The sequence below is a fragment of the Pinus tabuliformis genome, chromosome 4_2, assembly GCF_031772625.1.
Source record: "Pinus tabuliformis cultivar Carrire ecotype Pingquan chromosome 4_2, CPIR1, whole genome shotgun sequence".
NCBI lineage: Eukaryota > Viridiplantae > Streptophyta > Pinopsida > Pinales > Pinaceae > Pinus > Pinus tabuliformis.
Window position 1 is genome coordinate 936,036,068 of NC_142304.1, and position 20,879 is coordinate 936,056,946.

A 20,879-nucleotide genomic window follows, 5' to 3' on the forward strand; every position below is an offset into this window, starting at 1 on the left:
GCCCTTGCATCAAAGGGACAACAGGAGCAACGGAGATGTGAGAAGGACGTCTCGAAGATCATGTGTTTCAGGTGTGGTTAGATGGGTCACTACGCTACACAGTGTCCTCTCAAGAAAAATGACAAGGATGAGAAACACGATCTGAAGGCTGCGCCCACGAAGATCGAAGAGGAGGAGTTTTCCATGACAATCGAGATACCTCCAGGAGGGAGGTGGGATGATTTAGAACTGTACTTCGAAAGAGCTACAGATGGGCAGGATCCTTGAGGAGTCCACCTCTTGGATCAATACCTTGCTACCGGAGCCCAATTTTGCAGTAGTAGGATGGACTAGTGTCGGATGGTGCCGAGGAGTGTCAGAGAGACAGTTGCAGTAGCTAGGAGCGCCAGAATCTGAGTAATGCAAAGCAAAGTTGGCAACAGTGCAGATGGCACAAAGCAGAGGTCAGCAGCAGCGCAGTAGATTCAGAGGGTTAGTGCAGAGACTAGCAGTAGTCAGACTCCAACATTCACATGGTATCATACTGAACACAATTAGTTCAGTAATTTTGGATGTTTTTCCATTGTTATTAGTGACAATTTGCAGTGTAGTGGCAGTTGGCAATGGTAGTGCTAGCAACAACATAAATGCAACGCCTGAGGGGGAGTTGTAGTACTGATGCAGTGTTGACAATGGCAGTGTCAGCAGCAGTACAACAACAATGTAGTACTTGGTGGGTAGCGTGTCAGACATCAACAGTGCAAAAGACGATGCTTCAAAATCAAAGCAGTATGCAACAGCGTATATTGCTAGAGCACGTTCCTTGTTAAGAGGGATTGTTGATTTGGGGTAGCATCGGATGTGCTCTAAGCCTCAAATCTTTCAGGGAGGCTTGGGCACATGTATTCCAAACAACCTAGAAAGTGTTTTGGAAAATTCCACCCAAAGACAATTTTATTAAAATAATTAATATTTTTTAATGGGACCCTAAGTCTAAACTTAGGAAATTAAAAATATTAATGGGTATTAATCTAATTATGGGTGTAACTTCTAGAAGAAGACAAGGATCAAGCTAAAATGATCTTAGCCATTAATTATCTTTTAATCTGGGCTGTTGAATGTCAACAAGAATATTATTTAAGGAATTTTGAGGGTCATTTGGAAAACACACTGAGAGATCAAGAGATAGAATTTCTGATGTGAGAAGTTCTGAGGAGGAAGTTTTGATCGAGGAGATTTCTTGCAGTTGAGGGGCAAGGAAAGCATCCGAAGAGAGAGAGATTTTCTCAGCTGAAGATTCATTAGCAGAGAGAGGCAAAGAGTGATCCAGTACCCTAGATGTAGAGACTGACACAGGGCCACGCAGAGGCAGCGCAGAGGGTGAGAGAGAATCGAGATTTTGCTGGGGAGAGCCATTTTCAGAAGCTGGGAGCTAGGGTGTGAGACTAAGAGGTTGAGAGCAGAGACTCCAAACAAAAAATCTATCAACAAATTGGGTGACACATTGCCTAGAGAAGTTGATGCAGGGACTGTGTGAGAACTGCACAGAGGCAGCGTAGGGCCTGCCAGAGACACTTCATCCAGAGTCTGGATCAACTAGGATTTTCTCAGTGATTGTGTGAGGTAATCTCACAAATCTTTCTGCCAACATTTCTCTCTATAACTAAATAACCGGAGAGGTATTCAGAGATGTATTTAGAATTTGCTACTGCCTAATAATAATAAACTTTCAGATCTGTTGTACCTATTTCCCACTTTAGGTTTTTCCGGGGACATTTGTCTAAAAATAACGGTGTTCATTTTGTTGCATTTTCTGTCTTGCTCAATGTCTTGTTTCTGCATAATATTTAATTAAGTGAAGGCTGCAATGTATGTATTATGATATTTGTCATAGGAAACTACAAGTAATTTGTTTAAAGGAATTTAAAAAATAGGAGTAATATCATCAATTGCTGCAGTAGGGATTCCAGTTGTGGAATTTTCACAGGGATTCGGTGGAAATAGTGGGCCAGGTCTAGACTCTATACTCTTGTCTGCCCTACCCGATCTGGTGGTTAGCCTTGTATCCTAGTCTCGTAGGAGCTCCTTTACTAGCCACTAGCTTTAGGGCTGGCACTACTTGGGAAATCTCGATTTTTGTTGCGTGGTCCCGCTTCCTGACACCATATACATCACTCCCCTCCTCTAATTTTAGCCCCATTCATCTATTTTCCCATCCGGGTCCACATGTGTCCACTAGGTCGAGACAGGGTTAGCCTCCACCTCCCCTTGTCCATACCTTGGGTCAGTCTTGGAACAATCCCCCGGAGGTTGATGCAGCTAAAAAAAAAAGAAGCATAATTTGGCTATAGTCAATAGGAAATGTACCACAAAATGCAAAAGATGGTCGGGACATACAAATTTAGCATGTGGGCAAAAGCCAAACATGAGCTCTACCCTTTATCTATGGCCATCACCCTAGTTCCTATGGGCCTTGTTGTAACATGCTTTATTTTTGATAAGTTAGTTATTATTTTATAAAAGAGGGTATGAAAAAATAAAGAAAATATGAAAATATGAAAAAATAGAAAAATAAAAAAGAAACCCCATTAAAAGAAAATCAAAAGATTTGTATAAGTGTGCTTGTTTAAATGCCACTTCATGAATAAATTCCATTTGTAATAATAAAGGTCTGTGTGCAACTTGTTTTCATACCACAACCTTTTCTTCTAATCTGAATCACACTGTTTAATCTTGATCAAATCATTTAAATATTTGTACTAGATTAGAGAATAAATTCAACCAAACAGTTTAATCTTGGTTAAACATTCAAAATTAGGTTAGATTAGGACAAATAAAAGGCTTAATATGCTTAAAAATTGGCCTAAAGTAATATAGATTAGGTTTAGATTAGTTAAATAGTTTAAAAGGGTAGTTAGTCTAAACCCGCTCCTAGTTAGATTAATTATCATTAGTGATTAATTACCTCGTTAAAAAGGGTGATTAATATTCGTAAATAAATATGTTTTATGCTTTTTAAGCCAAAGTCATATGCGACAAAAAATTCTTTTCAGCAAGTGTTAAGCTTTAGCCAAAGATCAACGGTCAGTAGCCTTCCCACCTAGATCAATGGCAAGGAAGCTCTTCGCACCCCCTCACCAAGAAAAAAGATAACAGCGGGGGGGGGGGGGGCAAAAAACAGTTTTTCCCGCGCGAGCCCCCCGCCTACATGTCACTCCCTTAGCACTTCAGACCCCCCTCACTCCAAACCAATTACCACTACCCCCTTCCGAAATCCACCATCCACACTCTCGTGCTTCCCAATACCATGCCAACAATCACTCCTACTGCGCCCTCCTCCTCCGATAACACCATGCCATGTGCCCTCACCCGATATCTCCTAACTGTTCTCACATATCCATTGCTGCTATTAATTCCTTCCCATTGCTGCTCTTCCTTCCCATTAATGCATTAATTTTTTGATTAGTCGATCAGCAATGGCCTCTAACATAACGGTCATCCTAAATCGATGTTAAATATCAATTTCCCCTGTTACATTTGCCTTTCTTCTATAGCTATTTCACAGTTTCTAGTTAATGTTCTTGTCTGCATATTCTCTGTTCAGCCGAGCCTGTAACTAGAAACATCTTATTAGCCTAGTTCTGTATTTTTCTGCCCTGCACCATTATAGCTCTGTTATATCATGGCTCCCAAGAAAAAGGACAAGCCTTCTGCCAGCTCCTCTATAACTCAAGAAACCCCAAAGGCCTCTAATACCTTGGACCTAGACCATATCACATTAGCCGACTAATACTTTAAAATTGCAGACACTGAAAGTGAATTCAACATGTTTGACTTGCACAACTAGCTAAAGCAGACATATTTCGATTTTGAGGATGAAATAAACCTATGGGAATCCAATCTACCCTTGTACATGTTTCCCTAGACTTATTCCTTCCCTGACGTAGTAATCTAGTGCCAGTCTAAATATAATCCCTTACAGAGAACAATTGTAGCTCAGAATGGGGACATTTTGATAATTATTTCTGCAGAAACCATAAACAAAATGCTTCTGATACCTGACAGTGAATCCCTTAGCTTTTTCTCCACTGCAACCTTAATCGACCTATATCACAAGTTGACCTTCCCTCAAAGAGCTCAAATCTTTGAGATTTTTCTCCCTGAAGATGCTGAGCTCCCGAAGAAGAATCCTCCTTACCCAGCATCTATGTTCTCTGAGAGAGTCAAGCATATAATTTCCCTTATTTCTTGCTTGTTAGGCTACCAATCAGACCAGTAAGGAGATGAAGCTATCCTAGGCTATTTGTCTATCTCTTCCAAAGAAAATAAGCATGCCTTCATGTATAACTATAGTCAATTTTTGGCTGAAGCTATGCATGAGCAATTGATGAACCTCACTACTGAAGGAGTGTTCAAATACCTTAGAAGTTTACTTCCAAAAATGAGGCAAAACCTTTCAAACAAAAATTGAGGAGAATCAATTTTGTCCTTCTTCCTGTAATTGAAAAAGAACTAAAGAAGCTACATGATGCTAAAATAATACTTCCATTAAGATATTCATATTGGGTAGCCAATCTGGTTCTAGTGAGAAAAAAAAAATGGTGCAATTAGATTATGTCTGGATTTTAGGAATTTGAATAAATATTCCCTCAAGGACAATTATCCATTACCTAAGATGGCTCAATTAACTCAGAAAGTTTCAGGAGCCTAGAGAATTTCCATGTTAGAAACTTAGATGGCTTTTCTAGATATAATTAGATTATGGTTAGTCCAGAGGATAGAGAAAAAACTGCATTTACAACTCCATGGGGCACATTCATGTATAATCGGATGCCTTTTGGGTTAACTAATGCTGGAGCCACATTTCAACGTGCTATGGACCTTGCATTTGTAGGTAAGATCAACAAATTTGTTGTTATTTATTTAGATGATTTAACTATTTTTTCCAATTTTGATGAAAAGCATTTGAAGCATTTGAGAAAGGTTTTTGACAGGTGCAGGAAATTTGGGATTTCTCTTGAAACCAAGAAGTCTTTGTTTGCACTTCAAGAAGGAAAACTGCTCGGCCACATCATTTCCAAAGAAGGAGTAGTCATTGATCCTAAAAGAGTCTCAGCAATTCAGGCACTCATATTACCAAGGAACAAGAAGGAAGTTCAAGCTTTCCTTGGCAAAATTAATTTTTTAAGAAGATTTATCCCTAACTATGCTGAAATAGTTAAGGACATAACTGATATGTTGAAAAAGAATCATGAAATCAAATGGACTTTTCCTGCTAGGTATGCATTTGATCAGATTAAAAAGGCCATTGCAGAAGCTCCCATCTTAGCCAGTCCAGATTACTCTCAACCTTTCAGTGTCTTTTCTTTTGCTTCTGAAACCACATTAGCTATTGTTCTTTTGCAAAGGAACAAAGATGGAGATGACCAACCCATTGCCTTTTTTAGCAAGGTTATGAGAGATGCTGAGCTAAAGTATGACATCATTGAAAAACAAGCCTATTCTTTAGTTCAAGCTCTGAAAGCCTTTAGAGTCTATCTCCTCCACTCTTCTATCATTGCCTATGTACCTAATAGTGATGTCAAAACTGTTCTAACTCAGCCTGACACTGATGGACGGAGAGGGAGATGGATAACTAGAATTTTAGAGTATGACCTCATCATCAAGACTACCAAGCTCGTAAAAGGTCAAGGCCTGGCCAAGCTCCTCACTGAATCCAATTTCAAAATCTTAGGAATAAATTTTGTTTTTGACATCCCAGTTGAGAAAAATACACAAGAACCTTTTGCAACCCCCACATGGGAGAATCCACAAGAACCTTCTGAGAGCCCAACTAAGAAGAATCCACATTAACCTTCTAAAATCCCCATACAGGAGAATCCACAAGAACCTTCTGAAATCCCCATACAGGAGAATCCATAAGAACCTTCTGCATCATATCAGACAATTTTGATTCATATTAATGAAAAAAATTGTTATCAGATTAGTACTTTGACATTGTCAACTTTCTTAGAGAATTTGAACATCAAGCTGAATTTAGCAGAAATCAATGTAAAACACTGAAATTGAAGGTTGTAAAGTATTGTATTGTGAATGCAAATTTGTATTGGAACGATCCTCTTAATATCCTTCTACTTTGCCTAACAGAGAATGAAACAGGAGGTATCATTGATGAATTTCATGCAGGAATTTGTGGAGGTAATTATGCTTGGAGGGCCACAGGATACAAAATCTTAAGGGCAAGATTTTATTGGCCTACTCTTTTTGCACAGGTGGGAGCAAAGGTTAGGAGTTGTACACAGTGTCAATTGTTTGCTGGAAAGCAGAGATTAGCAGCTCTTTCGTTGGTTCCAGTCTTAGTCTAAGCACCATTCTGTCAATGGGGATTGGATTTCATTTTATGAAATTCATCCTCCATCAAGCAGTCAGCACAGATGGATATTGACTGCTATAAACTACTTTACCAAATGGTAGAAGCCATTCCAATCAGAAATGCAATTGATACTGTTGTTATCAAGTTTATTGAAGAATATATATTGTCTAGATTTGGATGCCTGCAGCAAATAGTGACAGACAATGCACAAGCATTCAACAGTACTAGGATGATTGTGTTCTGTCAGAAATATCAAATCTTGTTGCATTATTCTACACCATATTATCCACATGGAAATGGATTGGCAAAGTCAAATAAAAATTTGGTTAAAGTAATAAAGAAAACATTGGAGGATCATAAAAGGAGTTGGGATAGTCATCTTATTTGTGCACTTTAGGCCAACAGGATTTCACCCAAGAGTCAAAAGAAGAGACTCTCGAAGAATAAATCAGATCATAGAATTGAATGAGGATAGAGATGAAGTATAGTACAAGCTTAAGAAATATCAAAGTAAAATGAAAATCTTGTTTGATAGGAAAGCCAGGGAAAGAGATTTCAGGCAAGGTGATTTGGTACTGAGATAGGATGCTAGGAGAGAAGACAAAGGCGACATGGCAATTTTCACAACCTTTTGTTGGGACCTTTTAGCATTGCTGAGGTCAAGGGTAATAACACTTTCATTTTGCAGAATTTGGAGGGAGAGCATTCCTCATTGCCTGTCAATGGGAAGTACTTGAAGCACTCTATTCAATATTGAGAGGTTTCCGTTCATTCACCATTGTATTTTACCAGAGAGTTTTATTTTACATGCAGTGTATATTTGTTTCAATAGAAGACCCCATTAGCCCGAGGAGAAGGCACATGGATCTGCAAGTTCTCTACATCCTACAGGAAGAAGCAATCCCCAGTTGGAGCCGAGGGTTTTAAAAATGAAAGAAAATATGAAAATATGAAAAAATGGAAAAATAAAAAAGAGATGAAATAGAACCCCATAAAAAATCAAAAGATTTGTATAAGTGTGCTTGTTTATATGCCACTTCATGAATAAATTCCAATTGTAATAATAAAGGTCTGTGTGCATCTTGTTTTTATGCCACAGCCTTTTCTTCTAATCTGAATCAAACTGTTTAATCTTGATTAGATCATTTAAATTTTTGTACTAGATTAGAGAATAAATTCAACCAAACAGATTAATCTTGGTCGAACATTAGAAATTAGGTTAGATTAGGACAAATAAAAGGCCTAATATGCTTTAAAATTGGCCTAAAGTCATATAGATTAGGTTTAGATTAGTTAAATAGTTTAAAAGGGCAGTTAGTCTAAACGTTCCCCTAGTTAGATTAATTTTCATTAGTGGTTAATTACCTCGTTAATAAGGGTGATTAATATTTGTAAATAAATATGTTTTATTCTTTTTAAGCCAAAGTCATATGCGACAAAAATTTCTTGTCGGCAAGTGTTAAGCTTCCGACAAAGATCAATGGTCATTACCCTTTCCACTGAGATCAATGGTGGGGAAGCTCTTTGCACCCCCTCACCACGAAACAAGATAATGACAAGGGGGGGTGCGAAAAATGGTTTTGGCCATGTGGGCCCCTCGCCTACGTGTCGCTCCCTCAACACTTTGCACCCCCCTTGCTCCAAACCACTTACCACTACCACCCCCTCCGAAATTTGCCATTCACACTCCCATGCTTCCGATACCACGACAATGGTCACTCCTCCCACTCCATCCTCCTCCAATCACTCCATGCCACGTGCCCTCGCCTAATATCTCCTAATCGTTCTCGGGTACCTGTTGCCATTATTAATGCCTTCTCGTTGCTTCTCTTCCTTCCCGTTAATGCATTAATTTTCTGATTAGCCGATCACCAACGACCTCTAATGTAACGGTCGTCCCAAATCGCTATTAAATATCCATTTCCCTCGTTACATTTTCCTTTCCTCTATTGCTATTTCACTGATTCTATTTACTGTTCTTGTCTGCATATTCTTTGTTTAGCCGAGCCTGTAACTAGAAACATCTTCTTAGCCTACTTTTGTATTTTTCTACCCTGCACAATTATAGCTTTGTTATATCATGGCTCCCAAGAAAAAGGACAAGCCTTCTGCTAGCTACTCCACAACTCAGGAAAACCCAAAGGCCTCTGATGCCTTGGACCTGGACCATATCCCATTAGTCGACTAATACTTTAAAATTGCAGACACTAGAAGTGAATTCGACATGTTTGAATTGCACAACTGGCTAAAGTAGACATATTTTGATTCTAAGGATGAAAAAACCTATGGAAATCCAATCTATCCTTGCACATGTTTCCCCAGACTTATTCCTTCCCTGACCTAGTTATCTGGTGCCAATTTAATATAATCCCTTATAGACAACAATTGTAGCTTAGAATGGGGACATTCTGATATCTATTTCTGCAAAACCCATAAATAAGATGCTTCTGATGCCTGAGAGTGAATCCCTTAACTTTTTCTCCATTGTAGCCTTAATCGACCTATATCACAAGTTGACCATCCCTCAAAGAGCTCAAATCTTTGAGATTTTTCTCCCTGAAGATGCTGAGCTCCCTGAGAAGAATCCTCCTTACCCAGCATCAATGTACTCTGAGAAAGCCAAGCATATCATTTCTCTTATTTCTTGTTTGTTAGGCTACCAATTAGACCAGTGGGTAGATGAAGCTATCATAGGCTATTTGTTTATCTTTTCCAAGGAAAATAAGCACGCCTTCATGTATAACTACAGTCAATTTTTGGTTGAAGCTATGCATGAGCAATTGATGAACCTCACTACTGAAGTAGTGTCGAAATACTCCTCTGTCCTATTTCATATGTTTATTTTTCAGCTAGGAGATAGGTTGCCTATTGTTTTGCACAAGCAGGATGATCAGCAAGAGAATCAAGCAGTTATTCACTGGACTTCATTGATTGGAAAGAACTCAACTGAGTTCAGTTTTACAGACTTCGTAAATTGTTTCATTCACCCAGTTGCATAGCTCCTCAACAGTCAAAGTGAACCTAGAATCAACACAGAAATTAAAAGGATCTTGCACCTCAGTGATCAAGTCAAAATAGGAGACTGGTCTCTTTACCAGAACTACACAAAGATTCAAATATATGGCTGCGAGTTGGCTCCATACAAATTGCCAAAATATGTTCCAATGAGAATTTTCTCTGGAATATATCAAGCAGATTATGAACATGGATAAGCTCCATTTCATCTCAGGGAAGAGGAGATCACAGTTCAAGATAAAGGCACAAGTTGGACCATTCATCCGTAACACCAGATTAGCTGGTTTAGAGGCAGATGCTATATCAAAATAAATGGGTTTCCAACCCAGCTTCACCTAGTCCTATGATCCATTCAACATTATTTTAGACTTGAGGGTGGAACTCAAGACCACTCCTTATAATCATACACTTAGGCCAAAGATTGAGAAGTTTAGAAATCAAGAACAATAGGAAGAGAATACTCTTCAGGAAGCAAAAGAACAGGTTTTACCTCCTTCTACTCTTCAAACTCCTACTTCTCAAACTAAGCATGACAAGAGGACTAGGGAAGGATCATCATCATTAGCAATTGGAGAGAAGGAATTCATCCATTACCAGAAGAAATCAAGGATTGAAACAAAGGGAACTACAACTACTACTACTACTCAAGGTCAAAAGGAGCCTATCATCATCAATTTGGATGATTCACAGGTTTCTGTAGGGACAGAAGAACCTATAATTACTACTCCTTTTCTTCTACTTCACAGAATTTGCTAGAAATTACTCAATCAGCAGGAGCAAGTGAAATAGAGGAGTCAAATGTTTTCACTAACTTCCTTGAAATCAAGCAGAAGAATGAAGCTTTGAAAGCTAATGTTTATGCACAGTTTTGGAAGCAGACTTCCACATCACAGCACAGGTTGTTGACAACATTTGACAGTGAGAAGGGAAGAATGCAAATGGCCTTTCTGCAGGCTCAAGTCCCTTTTCCTAAAGGTTCTTCTGATTATAATAAAACTGTGTTTACATTTGATGCTAATCAGATACATCCAATTGATCAAATGGACATGCATAGGCAGTCTGGTGAGATGTTGTTCTCAACCATGACCAACACTGCTATGGCATTGTCAAAGCTTAAAATTTCTCTGTCAAATGTGCAGTCACAGTTGAAGATTGAGAAAATATCATCTTTAGCTAAAGACAACAGGGTTAAGTCATTGGAGGACTTAGTAATTAAAATTGGATATGACCCTACTGATGTCAAAGCTGCTGAAGATATTATCAGGAAGAAGAACAAAAACATTGCATTATTGAGAAAACAATTGAAACTACCTTCTATAGAGGACCCCCAGACCAAGGAGATAGCAAAGAATGAACAACACAAGGAAGAAATGCTCAAACTGATAATTGAGCAGAATGTATAGATTAAAACTATGGAGGAGAAGATTGAGAAATTGCTTAAGGAAAACGAGCAATTTACTCAATTAGCTATAACTCCCATCATAGCTATCGCTATTATAGTGTCCAAAATAACAGGGGAATCTACATCACCCACAGGGGAATCTACATCGACGGCAGAGGATCTGAACAAACTCTCACAAGAGCTTACTCACCAGAAGCAAGAGAATGAAAGACTTTATAAGAAATTTAAGAATCTAGAAGCTCAGAAAATAAAGAATGATAGTTTGTATGTTAAGGAAATGTAGAAAACACATAGGTTGAACAAAAGAATTGAAGAGTTACAGAGCTAGTCATTGATGGCTCAGACCTTGGCCCAAGCCAAGGAAAGCATATGGGCAAATATCAGTCAAGCCATAACTAAAATATGGCCCTCCATTTAGATCATTTTTTAGCAGCAGGAACTCATAAATAGATGCCAAGTGGCCATTGATCAAGTGAAGCAACTTTTTAAAGATAAACCAAGTGAGGCTACAAACATGATCAGAGTTCTTAACTCAAAAACTAGGGCCGAGTTGGAGTAGATTCAAATCATGGACAGAATGAAAACCATCTTAGAAATCAAGAAGGTGTTGCAGAAAAAGAATTCGATGACTCAGTTGGAAACTAAGTGTCAAACCTTGAAGACTTTTGTCCAAAGGTTTCATTTTAAATTTAATTTACTGAATCAAAGAGGACTGCTAGGATTAGTGGCCCTAATGACAGGATGATCAGTCTGGAAGAATACTTCTAGAAGCTTTATACCATAGCCACTGATAAATCAAACTTTGTAGATATAAAGGGGCATATTATAGGGAAACAAGCATTAGAAGTTTTAGATTTTTATTTGACTATTAAGCATGAAATTAAACATATTTTTGTAAATAAGCCCACTTTTGAGAAATACACCAAGGTTGATGAAGTTTACAGAAAATTGGTAAATCTTGCCATACCAAGTGAAGACCAATGGGATCACTTGTGTGAAGTTATTGAGTAACTTTCATCAACAACTAAAGGACAGTTGGGCAACACTTTTTGGGGACCACATCATCAACAGATTCCTAAAGGATAGTGCCAAAACTTAGTAGTTTTTAAATTCCTATAATTTTGTACTAATTTTGTAATTTTGTTTTGAAATTATCTAGTAGAACTTTTTGTATAAATAACTCCTCCTTCGAGCTATTAAGGGTTGAACCCTTGGATGAGCTTTGAGAACAGAATTGTAACTGAGCTAGAGATTTGCAAAGTTAATGAAAGGATTATGAATTTGCCTACTATAGTTCTGTCTTCTTGTAAGTTTTCATATGTGCTTATTTCATTATGTATTGCTTCAAATAGTCAAGTCTTTATGCATAGTTCTAGGTAAGATCATACTGAGTATCAGTCAGTCTTAAATCCCCTGTGAATTTATCAGCAATAACGAGGGACTAACTTATAAGGCTATTTTTTATTGTAAACTCTCCTATATCAATTAATTGTCACACAAATCTGCATTCGTTTGAATATATTTTGTTCTACAGGAAATGTTGTTTGCATATATGCTTTGCTTATAACCAATCAAATATTCTATTTGAATATTTAGCAAGTTATAACACCGCATATTTTGTTATTCATTAACTTTAAATCAATTAACTATAGCTAGACAAATAGCAACCCTTTCATCTAGCTTAGTAATTGTTAAGGCTTAAGCACCTGTTTTCAATAATTCATATCATTGGTCATCCATAAAATTTAAAACCAACAAAATATTTTTGATGCTCTTCCACGACTAACTAACCTAGAGTCATCTCAGAAGACAACATCAGATTGGCATCGTTGCCGGGGAGCAAAAATTAAACTATATTCCCTAGGACAAAAATTCAAACTTTTTCTTTAAGATGAATAAAGAAATTGTAGGTTAAAAATCATTCACGTGGCGACTCCACTAGACCACGCTGGCTCCTTCAAAACATACCAAATCTCACTCTGACTCTCAAGTTATATCTCCTTTATCTGATCCTAAGAAACTGGTGAGAGAGGCCTCGTTTAGAAGGAGATTTGAAGCTTCAGCTTCTTCCTTTTTACCATTACAACCTGAAGATATTCTAGTTTTTGATCCCTTTAGCTCTATTCCATCCCAATTAGATTTGGCTAATCTAACACCTAGGTTTTAGAACTTTTATGTAAAGGAGTTGATCTGTAGTCAGCTCTCTTAGTCCAATCTTTGGAATCTTACAAACTTCCTGAAATATTTTCAAATTCTCCCAAGTCAGAGGAAGAATTAGATGTACATTTACTAGAGCTAAAACCAATTGATTTTATCTCCCCCACTCACTATACATTCCCATCCACTTCTGTCCAACGTGAAAAAACCTTCTTTGTATATTCAAATCCATAGTTTGAAAGTAAAGAGCAGGTTGAAATAGAGGTTCAGAAGTTAGTAATAAAAACACCTTTGAAAGCTTTTACGCCTCCTCCACTTTCTCATTCTCCTCCTCCCACTTTTACACCTCCATCTTCACCCACTGCTTCACCACCTGCCTCATCATCCTCCACTACATCATCTCCAACCTCTTCTATTGAATCATCTTCTTCTTCATCTTTAGATATGACATTTCGACCTATAATCCAAGCTAGATATGCTGCCGTACATCTTCCCAACCAGTTAAACAATTTTCCTGATGGGTATTTGAAACACCTACCCAGGTTTAATGGTGAAATTGGCCTTTCTGCAAAAGATCATCTAGTTGCATTCCTAGATTTTGCAGATAATATGAATATAGAGCATGAGGATGTATATATGTGTTTATTTGTTTAGTCTTTAGAGGGAAATGTTAGGATATGGTTTAGGCAACTGAAGGCTGATTTAATTCAACCCTGGAATGATTTAACTACTATATTCAAGAATTAGTGGGGTGTCAAAAAGGATGCAGTTTACTACCTTACTAAGTTTGAAGAACTTAAAAGGAACCATGGAGAAATTGTGGTAGATTTCATTAAACGATTCAATAAACTCTACCACAAAATGCCTCTTGATTGTAAACCTCCTGTTGTAGCAACAAAGGTTAGGTTTTCCAAAGCCTTTGATGATGACTTTGCAGTCATGCTAAGGGAAAGGATATCTCCTACCCTTCAGGATATGCAAACTAATGCTATAGAAGTTGAGGCTAATAGATCAGCTTCATCTAAACTCAAAGCTAAGGTTGAAAAAGCTGAAATAAAAATGAAGGCTAAAGAGGAAGGATCCTCCTCAAAGTCCAAAAACGATGATCAAAAAATAGATGAGATAACATCATTAGAAAGCTATCTAATAGGATTTCTAAGATTGAAACTCAGCCTAGGACCATACAACAAACTGCTGTGAGACCACAGAATCAGTTTAGAAGAACCCCTCAAACTCAAATTTTACAGAGGCCTAAAATCGATCAACAAATCCAACCTCCTCTGATGATTGATGACCAAAAACCAGATGATATTGGTCCTCTAATTTCCGAAGATATAAATAATTTTGATTCTACATTTGTACATAATTCTATTGTTCCTCACCCTTCAAATTGGTCTTCCCAAAATCAAGAAGACAGTGAAATTTCTAAATACCAAGCCTTCTCTGAATTCCTAATTATTGAATTAAACAGAAGATATGATCTTAGGGATAGGGCAGGGCCCAGTAGACCTCCAAGAGGTCCCATCCAAAACGAAACTCAGATAAAATCTATTGAAACCCAGACAGCTATCATTCAACCTTTGAATCAAACAGGTGAAACAAGTCAAATTGATAAAACTATTTTGACAACCTTCAATGTTGAAAGAGAACTGAAATGGGTTAAAATACCAGTTCCCCCAGCTGAACTATAAAAAAATCAAAGCTATAAGAACCAAGTTTCAAAATGGATTCAGTCATCTAGTGTGGATGCTGAAGGGGATGTGATAAGCCTGCAGGACGAAAAACCCTCAGTAGTTTTTGGTCCTAGCTCTGACATGATAGATGAGAATGTACCACCGTTTTATGTGACTCTGAAAATTCATGATTTCCTACTATATGATTGTATGCCATATTCTGGGGCTTCCCATAATCTAATGCCTAAAGTGATCATGGACCAGTTGCAATTAGAAGTCACTAGAACTTACCATGATCTTTACACTTTTGACTCCAAGAAAGTTCCTTGTCTTGGACTCATTAAAGATTTGGTGGTAACCTTAGCTCAGATCCCTGTCAAAAGTGTGGTTTTAGACATAGTAGTCACTGACATCCCTCCAAAATTTGGCATGCTACTATCAAGATCTTGCTGTGCTAAATTAGGAGGGAGCCTACAAATGGATATGTCTTATGCCACTATTCCAGTTTATGGGGGTGAGCATCTCAGGCTATATAGAGAGGTCAGATTTATGAACACTGTTTGTAGAGTTGATCAGGCTAGGAATCATCCTATTTATGTTGTTGACCAAGACTTTGGGTGTTTTGAACTATCTATAAATAATTCACAAAATACTCAACTAACTATTGAAGATATTGTTGATCAACCTAAAACTATTGAAACTAATATTTGGAAAATGTACTTTGATGGTTCTTGCTCAAAGGAAGGAGTAGGAGATGGAATTGTATTAATTTCTCTAGATAAAGAAAACATTACCCAATCATACAAACTTGAATTCGATGTAACCAATAATGTAGCAGAGTATGAAGCTTTTCTACTAGGATTAGAGTTAGCAAGAAGTCTTAAGGTGCAGAACTTAAGTGTATACAGTGATTCTGAACTTATTATCAAACAAGTTAGGAATCAATGTCAAACTAAGCACCCCAGACTAAGATCTTATAGGAATGAAGTTTGGGATTCAATTGAAAATTTCTTTTCAGCATTCAATATTACTACTATTCCTAGAGATCAAAACATGCATGCAAATTCCTTGGTTTTTTCTACAAGTTCTTTTAAAATCCTTGATAAGATGCTTTTCCAGTATCAAATTCAAGTCAAGTATAGACCATCTACTCCTGATAATCTTAAGTACTAGAAAAATTTTGATGATGACGAGCAACTAAAATCCTTTTTGCAAGTCATAGATGGATTCTCAAAGATGCAAGTTGAGGAAGAACCACTTGATAATCTTGAAATTGACAACGAAAATAAAACACCACAATTTGATTCTACAATGACTGATCATAACATTATCCAACTCTCTAACAATTTTATTCCAAAAGGGTTAATCCCTCTTGAGAAGCTCTTTGATCATAATGATGTCCCCAAAAATCCACTTTCTAAGTCACCTGATGAAAATATTGAAATTTATAACATTGGAAGTCATGAAGAGATAAAAAACGTTAAAATTTATGCATCCTTGTCCATGGAAGCTAAAGACAAATATTTATCTCTCCTTAAAGCCTACAAAGATGTTTTTGCCTCCTCTTATAATGAATTAAAAGCATATGATACTTCTCTTATTGAACACAAAATTCCATTAAAACCAGAGGCAAAACCTTTCAAACAAAAATTGAGGAGAATTAATCCTGTCCTTCTTCCTGTAATTGAAAAAGAACTAAAGAAGCTACTGGATGCTAAAATAATACTTCCATTAAGATATTCAGATTGGGTAGCCAATCTGGTTCCAGTGAGAAAAAAGTTATGTGTGGATTTTAGGAATTTGAATAAATCTTCCCTAAAGGACAATTATCCATTACCTAAGATGGATCAATTACTTCGGAAAGTTTCAGGAGCTTAGAGAATTTCCATGTTAGATGGATTTTTTGGATATAATCAGATTATGGTTAGTCCAGAGGATAGAGAAAAAACTGCATTTACAACTCCATGGGGCACATTCATGTATAATCGGATGCCTTTTGGGTTAACTAATGTTGGAGCCACATTTCAACATGTTATGGACCTTGAATTTGTAGGTAAGATCAACAAATTTGTTGTTATTTATTTAGATGATTTAACTGTTTTTTCCAATTCTAATGAAAAGAATTTGAAGCATTTGAGAAAGGTTTTTGACAGGTGTAGGAAATTTGGGATTTCTCTTAATCCCAAGAAGTATTTGTTTGCACTTCAAGAAGGAAAACTGGTCGGCCACATCATTTCCAAAGAAGGAGTAGTCATTGATCCTAAAAGAGAAATTCAGACACTCATATTACCAAGGAACAAGAAGGAAGTTCAAACTTTCCTTGGCAAAGTTAATTTTTTAAGAAGATTTATCCCTAACTATGCTGAAATAGTTAAGGACATAACTGATATGTTGAAAAAGAATCATGAAATCAAATGGACCTTTCCTCCTAGGTATGCATTTGATCAAATTAAAAAGCCCATTGTTGAAGCTCCCATCTTAGTCAGTCCAGATTACTCTCAACCTTTCAGTGTCTTTTATTTTGCTTCTGAAACCACATTAGCTATTGTTCTTTTGCAAAGGAACAAAGATGGAGATGACCAACCCATTCCCTTGTTTAACAAGGTTATGGGAGATGCTGAGCTAAAGTATGACATCATTGAAAAACAAGCCTATTCGTTAGTTCAAGCTCTGAAATCCTCTAGAGTCTGTCTCCTCCACTCTTCAATCATTTCCTATGTACCTAATAGTGATGTCAAAATTGTTCTAACTCAGTCTGACACTGATGGAAGGAGAGGGAGATGGATAACTAAAATTTTAGAGTATGACCTCATCATCAAGACTACCAGGCTGGTAAACGGTCAAGGTTTAGCCAAGCTCCTCGTTGAATCCAATTGCAAAATCTTAGGAATAAATTCTGTTTTTGACATCCCAGCTGAGAAGAATACACAAGAACCTTCTGCAACCCCCACATAGGAGAATCCACAAGAACCTTCTGAGAGCCCAACTGAGAAGAATCCACAAGAACCTTATAAAATCCCCATACAGGAGAATCCACAAGAACCTTATGAAATCCCCATACAGGAGAATCCACAAGAACCTTCTGCATCAGATCAGACAATTTTGATTCACATTAATGAAAAAATTTGTTATCAGATTGGTACTTTGACATTGTGAACTTTCTTAGAGAATTTGAATGTCCAACTGAATTTAGCAGAAATCAATGTAAAACACTGAAATTGAAGGTTGTAAAGTATTGTATTGTGAATGAAAATTTGTACTGGAACGATCCTCTTAATATCCTTCTACTTTGCCTAACAAAGAATGAAACAAAAGGTATCTTTGATGAATTTCATACAGGAATTTGTGGAGGTCATTATGCTTGGAGGGCCACAGCATACAAAATCTTAAGGGTAGGATTTTATTGGCCTACTCTTTTTGCACAGGTGGGAGCAAAGGTTAGGAGTTTTACACAGTGTCAAATGTTTGCTGGAAAGCAGAGATTAGCAGCTCTTCCATTGGTTCCAGTCTTAGTCCAAGCACCATTCTATCAATGGCTATTGGATTTCATTGGTGAAATTCATCCTCCATCAAGAAGTCAGCACAGATGGATATTGACTGCTACAGACTACTTTACCAAATGGGTAGAAGCCATTCCAGTCAGAAATGCAACTGATACTGTTGTTATCAAGTTTATTGAAGAATATATATTGTCTAGATTTGGATGCCCCCAGCAAATAGTGACAGACAATGCACAAGCATTCAACAGTACTAAGATGATTGAGTTCTGTCATAAATATCAGATCTTGTTGCATCATTCTACACTATATTATCCACAGGGAAATGGATTGGCAGAGTCGAACAAAAGTTTGGTTAAAGTAATAAAGAAAACATTGGAGGAACATAAAAGGATTTGGGATAGTCATCTTGTTTATGCACTTTGGGCCAACACGATTTCACACAAAAGATCAACAGGTAAATCCCCTTTTCAGTTTGTTTATGGAAAAGAAGCAATATTTCCCACACGTTTATCTTTTCTTGTTTTAAAGTCTTTGCAAGATTCAAAAGAAGAGACTGATGACTTCTCTCGAAGAAAAAATCAAATCACAGAATTGAATGAGGATAGAGACGAAGTACAGTACAAGCTTAAGAAATATCAAAGTAAAATGAAAAGCTTGTTTGATAGGAAAGCCAGGGAAAGAGATTTCAGGCAAGGTGATTTGGTACTGAGATGGGATGCTAGGAGAGAAGACAAAGGCAAACATGGCAAGTTTGACAACCTTTGGTTGGGACCTTTTAGCATTGCTGAGGTCAAGGGTAATAACACTTTCATTTTGCAGAATTTGGAGGGAGAGTATTCCTCATTGCCTGTCAATGGGAAGTACTTGAAGAACTATATTCAGTATTGAGAGGTTTCCATTCATTCACCATTGTATTTTACTGGAGAGTTTTATTTTACATGCAGTGTGTATTTGTTTCAACAGAAGACCCCATTAGCCCGAGGAGAAGGCACATGGATCTGCAAGTTCTCTGCGTCCTGCAGGACGAAGCAGTGCCCAGTTGGAACCGATGTTGTAACATGCTTTATTTTCGATAAGTTAGTTGTTATTTTATAAAAGAGGGTATGAAGAAATAAATAAAATATGAAAATATGAAAAAATACAAAAATAAAAAAGAAATGAAATAGAACCCCATCAAAAAAAAATCAAAAGATTTGTATAAGTGTGCTTGTTTAAATGCCACTTCATGAATAAATTCCATTTGTAATACTAAAGGTCTATGTGCATCTTGTTTTTATGCCATAGCCTTTTCTTCTAATCTGAATCAAACTGTTTAATCTTGATTAGATCATTTAAATTTTTGTACTAGATTAGAGAATAAATTCAACCAAACAGTTTAATCTTGGTTGAACATTAGAAATTAGGTTAGATTAGGACAAATAAAAGGCCTAATATGCTTAAAAATTGGCCTAAAGTCATATAGATTAGGTTTAGATTAGTTAAATAGTTTAAAAGGGCAGTTAGTCTAAACATGCCCCTAGTTAGATTAATTTTCATTAGTGATTAATTACCTCGTTAAAAAGGGTGATTAATATTTGTAAATAAATATGTTTTATGCTTTTTAAGCCAAAGTCATATACGACAAAAATTTCTTGTCGGCAAGTGTTAAGCTTCGGGCAAAGATCAATGGTCATTAGCGATCAATTTTATCAAACCTTGTAATCCCTCAAATTATGTAATTACCAATAAAGAATAAGATAAGAAAAACTTATTTTTAAGTCAAAAACCATGGAACCCCACTTCAGATGGAGAAAGTACAAATCTGATTGTACACCTAAAGGTAATTGAAACATAATAGGGCAAGAGACATATTTTATGATCATAAAGGTAGTATGATAAGAATCATTTACCAATTCATAAGACACAAATAAATTAAATAAGTATATTTGGTCTCCTCAAATTTGTGGTATCTAAAAAAACCTTTGAAACAAACCAGGATTCAAGAAATTATATTTGAAGGTGGATAGACATTAATCAGAGATTTCCCAAATGGAAATGTCCAAAACCCTTATAGGATATGGTAAGTGGCATCCATCAATTATGCCTATTATAAATCATTGTGAAATATGTAAATTTTCTCATGAAATAAATTTAAATAACTAGTATACTAATTATAGCTAATAAATCTACCAAGAAGATTTGGAACATTAACAAAATCTTTTAAAAGTTATAGAGAATTAAAAGGTGCGTTTATTGCAAGATAAACAGAAGTATGCATTAGTTGTAAATAGGTTGAAATTTTCATCCATAATTTATTCCAATACAAATATAAGCTGCAGGTTTCAGCCATCATTTATTCCAATCCCACAAGTGATTTAACGGATTTATGATTCGGTATCAACTATGTTGTATACAAATTTTGTAGTTAAAGATATCTCATGTTGTTGCGATAAAGAGAGGAAAATAGTGCATAGGGTAGAACAAAATAGTAGGATGTAAATGTTACTTTGTTGTTGATTGAATACGTTATTACAAGGAGGATTGCAAATAGTATTAACAACCTTTAGTCTAGATAAGCTAATTACTTTTTGGGACAAGCGCAAATGTCTAGTTGGAATATGTGACGGTGATAGAGTAAATATAAATAATGAACAAATTTATTATTTTAGGATTTGAATGTGAAAGTGCATTTTGTAATAAATTCAATTTATTATGACTTTTAAGTTTTAATAAGTCATTGATCATTTTCTAATATTAGAAATATAAATTGAATTTCCATTCCGCTTATGTAGTGATGGATT

General features: G+C 36.5%; 1 protein-coding gene across 1 annotated transcript; it reads left to right on the forward strand.

The window, feature by feature from the left end:
• Positions 1 to 18,354: 18,354 nt before the first annotated feature.
• LOC149172762 (uncharacterized) lies at positions 18,355 to 18,987 on the forward strand. Its single transcript, XM_089426452.1, has one exon. The coding sequence runs from the start codon at positions 18,355 to 18,357 to the stop codon at positions 18,985 to 18,987; it is 633 nt and encodes a 210-aa protein (XP_089282578.1).
• Positions 18,988 to 20,879: the final 1,892 nt, after the last annotated feature.

Excerpts from the sequence above, each read along its gene's own strand:
- LOC149172762 (XM_089426452.1), top strand. The coding sequence starts at position 18,355 with ATGATTGAGTTCTGTCATAAATATCAGATCTTGTTGCATCATTCTACA.